Raw genomic sequence first — 7,110 nt, 5'->3', positions numbered from 1 at the left:
GCACACATTATTATATTTAATTACTATGGTGGTGGAAAGAAATGTAGTGCCTTGTTTTTTAAAGTTCAGCTCATGACCCTCAGTGTAAATTGAAATCAGTTTGGAAGGAGTGACCAGCAATTTTAAACAATAAAATACAACAGAAAATATTGGTAAATTGCATGAAATATGTTTTCAAAAAATTTTGGTTTCAATTACACATAAAGTGACTCTCTTAAGTTATAAGTAAGTTTTAATTGATAAAATATTGAGATTATATATATATACTTTTTTTCTTTTTCTTCTTTTTAAATATATATACTTAAGTTATAAGTTAGTCTTAATTGATAAAATGCATGTTCTGGGTTGTGTTGCAGAACGCATCTCTTACTATGGGTCATAGTGAAAATATTTTTAAAAAACTCTTTTAATCCAATATTTTATTTTATTTGTTTTTTTTTTCTGTTTGTCTTTGGTGTGTATGTGTGGGGAGGGAATTAGGCTTATTCAATTTTAGAGGAGTTATAGGGGATACAAGGGAAAAATATTTCTTCTTTTTTTCTTCCAGTGACAGATTTTTTTTTATATTTAAAAACAAAATCAACCTCCCCCCAAGTAGCCCCCCCAAACAAACAAAAAATCAGATTAAATAAAATTTACAGTGAATATACCCAGCAAACATCTGTATGTGCAATTAAATACTGTGTCTGTTACTGCGGCACAAACCTCAAACAAACAATATACAAGTGTTCTGGGGGTGGAGGGAGGCCCAAGTTTTGACTCTGTGGGGCTTGGGGAGACAGAGTGGGGTGAGAGAAGGGGAAATCAATTTCATTTTTCTTAATCTGTCCATATAAATATATTCACAAAGACCAAAAAAGAAAGGAGAGTTTGGGATGGCAAGGAAATAGGAGAACAGGGGAGTTTGGGATCCTCTCAATTCTATCTGACCAAAAATTATGAAAGAAATGAGTTTTGTGGTGAGAGAAGAGATAAAAAATGATAGAAGAGGACAGGAAGGAGAGGGAAGCAACGTAGGGCCAACCAGGGAGAAAGGGGGCTCTTGACAGAGGAGTGAGAGTCCAGTGAGAATGTCAGTGTCTGTCTGTTTCCATCTTCATCCCTACTGTCTTAGGCTTCAGTTTAGTGTCTGTCACCTCCCTTTCTGCCTCTGTGGCCTGTCAGGACCCTGCGACCCCCTTCACCCTGCCCCACGCCCCACGCCATGCTGGTCCCTTCTCCTCTTCTGTTCATTGGGAGCTGGCTTGCTCCAGGATCCTCATGTCATAGTTCTTTTTGGTCACTTGAAGTTTGAAGTGACTCACGGAGTTGTTGAGGTGAAGGGAGGCATTCTGGGCAGCCAGGGGGCTGGGGAACACAGCCACGATGGTGCACAAGGCAGCGAGGTCCGCGTGGCAGCTGTTCTCGGCAGTCCCACCGCTGTCTCCCCCCCCCACCAGGCAGCCCCTGAGCATCCTTGAGCCACTGGATCTTGGTGCTGGACATGGCAAGCTGAGTGAAGAGCTTGTCCACGTCAGTGATGCCCTCAGGGAGATCTGTCACCTCCAGCACCCGCCCCAGGACATCTGTTGTCCCCAGGTCAGTGGGGGCAGACTTGAGTGCTCGCCTCTTGCTCCAGTTCCCATGCTTCAGTCCACTCTGTCCCTTGTGCCCCGTGTAAGCTGACTGGCCATGGAGCAAGGGAGGGCAGATGGACAGATTGTACTGCAATGGCTGGCCCAAAAGGGAGTAGCGCCCATCACCCTGTGCTGGACCCCCAGGCTGGGGGAACTGTGTGAGGACAGGAAGGGGACTGAGTCCTGTGCAGACACTGCTGAGGCTGGTGACAGGAGAAGGTGCTGGAGACTGGGTGGGAGATGTGACAGGGCTGCTGCTCATCTGCGTGTTGGCCTGGGGGCTGCTGTCAGGGCTGTACAGGTCTCCAGGCTTCTGCCCCCACTGGTCCATGTTGTAGTATTTACAGTGACTCCACTGGACCATGGATGGGTTCTGAGGGACCTGTGCTCCACTAAGGACATTCAGCTGCATGACCACCACACCTGGTCCAGAAGGTGACACTCCTGAGTACTGTTGTGGCATCTGTGGTGGACTGCAGGGAGAGGGAAGCTGAGGCATCTGGTACTGCTCAGAACCAGGAGGCTGCAGAAACCCCGCAGAAGGGCTCGTACCGTTCTGCTGAGCTGGTGGAATCATGCTGTAGTACACTGGTACGCTCCCTGCTGGGGCCCCCTGTACAGATTGGCTCACAGGGACCAGCATGGGTTGCTGGAAAGGTGGCTGGACCATGTTTTGTGAATCATTACCCACTGGGACTTGGTAAGAAGGCAGTGGAGTGTACTGAACCACCAGGCCTTGCATCTGGCCCCCAATGCTGCTCCTCTGGTTGCTGAGCAGGCGTACCTGGCCTGGAGAGCCTTCCTGCACTGCCACCTTTACTGCTCCCAATGCTGTCACCCCGGGTGAGGGTAGCGATTCCACTGAAGCTGCTGGCTTTGGTGACAGGGGGCTGCATGCTCTGGATGGAGCTGTCAGAGTCCGTGCTGCTCCAGGGCTGAGGCTCCAGGGACTTGAGCTCGCTGTCTGTGCTGCTCTGGCGGCTGCTTGAGGTGCGGCTCAGCCCCTCCCTCTGATGTCATTTAGATATCCGTTCTGGCCAGTCTGGTTATCATCTCGGTCCATACTGTCATCATCTCTCTTAAGAATGAATCTCTGCTGAAATTCTGTATTCTTCTCATCCTTTATATGTTCTGAGAACCTCTGTTCAGAGATTCTTGTGTTACTGGTTTTGCTGATGATGACAGCTTTTCCAGTTTGATCAACATTGTGGTCCATTCCGAAATAGGCAGCCACCCGGTGTAATAGCATCCAGTGATATGAGGTCATCTGTGGGAACTTGAACAGGTAGTTGTCATTAATAAATTCCAGAATCTCCTGTGTTAAATTTAGCAGCATCATTCTGTCCCTTGGGTTCTTTTTCAGTGTATTTACAAGAAATTCATGTAGGTCTATTCCAGTGGAGTCCGTATATTCTTGGCTGGCGTCTCTAGACAGCATCTTCCTTGGGAACTTTTCTTTGTTTTTATCCTTGTCTTCCTTTTCAGAGACATCCTTTGTGTACTTTTCTTCCTCCTTGTCAGAGGGGCAGCTGATGTGCAATGGAATTATATCCTGGGCTTCTAGTGGTCCATCAGTAAATGCAGAGGACTCCTCACACACGGCAAGGCTGTGCACCAACTTCAGCTTAGCTCTTGACTTGGCTCTTTTCCTGGCATGACCGTGGTTGGATGTCCGCCTCTGTGTCTCGTGACGCAAACTGGTTATCTTCACTCTCTTTCTCAGTTTCTTCCTTGCTTGGAGCCTTAGATACAAACTTGTTCTTGTTTACAGATTCTCCCACCAGTTTTTTTTTTTTTTTTCTGATTCTTTCATTATTTCCAGGGTCTCTTGAGTAGTGTTACTGTTAGACATCTTCTTCATAGGACGCAGATGCCTCTATGGACTCCTGAATACATGTTCAGCCTCCAAGAGCCCAGGGCTGGAATGGCATCACATGTAAGTAACAAGTCTAACCTCACGCGGGCGCAGCGGGGAGGGCGCCCGCGTCTCCGCCCGCCGCCCGGGCCCACGTTCGGCTGCGGCTCGGCCCCAGCGGCCCTTGGGGGCGGCGCGCTTCTAGGGGCGGGCTCTTCTCGGTGGGGGTTTCCCCTGGGCGGGGGAGGGGAAAGGGGTTTGGGAAGGAGGGGGGAGAAGGGAAGAAAAAGGTGGGAAACCAAACCCGGAAAGGGAGAAAAGAGGGGAGGGGGAAAATCAGAAGGGGAAGAAAGCGAAAAATATTTCTTATAGTGGGTTACATTAAACAATTTTAAACCCACCAATGAAGAGGTTAAGGGTAGAGGCTCTAGCAAAAAGGTTCCCTTGGTTTAATCCCAGTCCTTTTCCTTGGCGGGGATGTGGGTGCAGGGCATAATCTCCTTTACTTGAAGTTAACTGATGATGGATGTTAACCACATCTCCAAAATACCTTCGTGGCAATACCTAGATTAGTGTTTAATTAAATCACTGGGCCCTGTAGCCTAACCAAATTGACACAGAAAATTAACCATCACAAGGGCCATGGCTTTCCTCCCTCCTCTAGCCAGAACACTCCCAACCCCCATCCAGGTCTCAGTGTCCCCAGGAAGACTCCTGTGAGGCCCTCTTCCTCAGCCAGAATCCCAGTTCTTTATCTTCCCAGCTCTGAGTTCCTTATTCTCTCACTCAGTTCCCTCATCTCCCAAGGTCCCACCTCATAGGGTCTTTTTGAGGATTCAATGGGTTAATCCAAATAAAGCAGTTTGAATAGTGCCTTAGCTGCAAATGCTCAGTTACTGTTACTTTCCCAATGTTAATATGGTTAGCAGGTGGCAGAACTGGGCAGTTTCCTGCTCTGTCTCACAGTCTAGTCTGGAGTTTGAAATCTAAGGCAATTTCATGCTAACTTATGTTTTCCCTCAAAACAAACAAATAAAAATGACAAAATAAGTCTCCCTTTACAATAAATTACCAGCAAATTAAAAACATGGGGACCCACATCTTCTCAGAAGGTTGGCCAAGGCTGGTGGAGTCTTGTCTTTGAGATAGTGTAGCTTTGTGACATGTTCTGCTCTGAGTTTCAACAGAAGGATATGTGGAAGGCACTAGGCTGTCTGATATACAGAACCAGTTGATGACTCACTCAAAACTTTACCGCAGGGGTACTGTATAAATTCTTACATCTAAAGAGAATCAGGTAAGGGAGGAAATCCTGTGAGAATCTGAAAGGAGGCCTGTTGTCTAGAAACTTAAGAGGTGACTGGGGTTCTAGTTGTTACTCCTGTTTTGTTTTGTTTTGTTTTGTTTTTTTCTTCCTGCTCTGTTTCCTCCCTCTGTTCCAGCAGGGAATTCAGGCATTTTATCAATCTCTTAAAAAACATTTTGATCCTACCTCCTGTTAAGTGCTTTGAGTGTTGATTAAAACCAAGACATGGAAACAGCCTAAATGTCCATCAACAGATGACTGGATAAAGGAGATGTGGTATATGTATACAATGGAATACTATTCAGCCATAAAAATGACAATGTAACACCATTTTCAGCAACATGGATGTCCCTGGAGAATGTCATTCTAAGTGAAGTAAGCCAGAAAGAGAAAGAGAAATTCTGTATGAGATTGCTTATATGTGGAATCCAAAAAAAAAAGAAAAGAAAAAAAAAAAGAAAAGAAAAAGACAAATGAACATAAATACAAAACAAAAACAGACTCATAGACATAGAATACAAACTACTTGTGGTTGACAGGGTCTGGGGGTGGGAAGGGACAGACAGAATTTGTAGATTCTGACAGGTATATATAGAATAGATAAACAAGATTATACTGTATAGCACAGGGAAATATATACAAGATCCTGTGGGAGCTCATGGTGAAAAAGAATGTGACAATGAATATCTGTATGTTCATGTATAACTGAAAATTGTGCTCTACACTGGAAATTGACACAACATTGTAAACTGATTATAACTTAATAAAATAAAATTTAAAAAAACAAACAACTCCCCCACAACACACACACACACAAATATATATATATATAGCCAGGCTATGTTGCATTCATAGGCTCTGAATGTTTATGAATTTGAAAAGCTAATAACTCTCTTAAGTTATAGATAAGTATTAACTGATAAAAATTATTCTGGGCCTTTAAAATATTGATTTTAATATTCAGCTGGCCACTGATTTAAAAATTAATTCCATACTACCTCCAATTTGCTTGACTGTAAAGTGATTTTATTGCTAGTTAAGATTTTCTTGGAAAATGTATTTCTAGGTTTTAAGATTTGGGAAGGGTGTGAATCCAACCTCTCTACCAGTATCTGGTGGGAGATGGCAGTGTTTTGAACCAGCAAGGAAAGAAAGGAGGTATATTCAGCACCCTGGCCCCCATCTCAACACATCAATTTCCCCATCTTAGCAATGGTAATCTTTCATTTGTTACTTTGGTTTGAATGTTTGTAGCATGTGGCCCTAACACCTTAGAGCTCTAAGTAGAAGAGAAAATGGTACCCTGACAGAGATGTGCTTCCCAACTCCCTGCCTTTGTTCTTGAAGAATATTTTTCTTTCACTATTTATATAGACTTTTTTTTTTTTAGAGCAATTTGAGATTCACAGCAAAATTGAGGGGAAGATACAGGAATTTCCCATATGCTCATGACTCCTGCCATGAATAGCCTCCCCCATTATCAACATGCCCCCAGTGGAGTGATACATTTGCTACAGTTGATGAACATACATTGACAGATACGTCATAATCACCCAGGGTCCACAGTGTACATTACAGTTCATTCTTGATGTTGTACATTGGTTTGGACAAATGTATATAATGGCATATATCCATCACTATAGTATCATATAAAATAGTTTCACTGCCCCCTAAATGTCCTGTGTTCCACCTATTCATCCTTTTTCTCAACTCCAAACCGTTGGTAACCGCTAATCTTTTACTATCTCTATGGTTTTGCTTTTTCCAGAATGTCATATTGTTGGAATCATACAGTATGTAGTGTTTTTGGATTGGCTTCTTTCACTTAGTAATATACATTTAAGTTCCCTTCACATCTTTTCACAGTTTGATAGCTCATTTGTTATTAGTGCAGAGTAATATTCCATTGTCTAGATATGCCTCGGTTTATTTATCCCTCCACTTATGGAAGAACATCTTGGTTGCCTCCAAGTTTTAAAAATTTATGAATAAAACTGCTGTAAACATCTATGTTTAGGTTTTGTGTGGACACATGTTTTCCAGCAGCTTTGGGTAAATACCAAAAAGAGAAACTAGTAGGCTGAATGGAAAGAGTATGTTTAGTTTTGGAAGAAGCAGTCAAACTCTCTTCCTAAGTGGCTGTACATCTCTCTCTCTTTGATTAAGCCTATGAATAATCCTTGAGGTCAACAGTGGCATGAATGAATAAACATGTGCGTGTGTGGTTACCTGGTGGATGTTGTTCGGCAAGGTACCCCGTGGAGCTAGTTATTAACCTCTGAGCATGAGATTCCAGCAGCTAACCCCAAGCTTCTGCAACCCCATCTAAGACG

At 43.8% G+C, this 7,110-nt stretch overlaps 1 protein-coding gene across 1 annotated transcript; it reads right to left on the bottom strand.

The window, feature by feature from the left end:
- Positions 1 to 1,229: 1,229 nt before the first annotated feature.
- On the bottom strand, positions 1,230 to 3,468 carry LOC105061940 (R3H domain-containing protein 2-like). The gene is given in 6 exon segments (XM_045509974.2): positions 1,230 to 1,434; positions 1,436 to 2,396; positions 2,398 to 2,628; positions 2,631 to 3,318; positions 3,320 to 3,412; positions 3,415 to 3,468. Coding segments are annotated over 6 exon segments (2,232 nt in total).
- Between the last annotated feature and the right edge of the window lie 3,642 nt (positions 3,469 to 7,110).

This window comes from Camelus bactrianus, chromosome 29 (genome assembly GCF_048773025.1).
Source record: "Camelus bactrianus isolate YW-2024 breed Bactrian camel chromosome 29, ASM4877302v1, whole genome shotgun sequence".
In the NCBI taxonomy this organism is placed as follows: Eukaryota; Metazoa; Chordata; class Mammalia; order Artiodactyla; family Camelidae; genus Camelus; species Camelus bactrianus.
The sequence above is the reverse complement of the archived record's forward strand: the minus strand, read 5'-3'. Positions and strand labels throughout refer to the sequence as shown.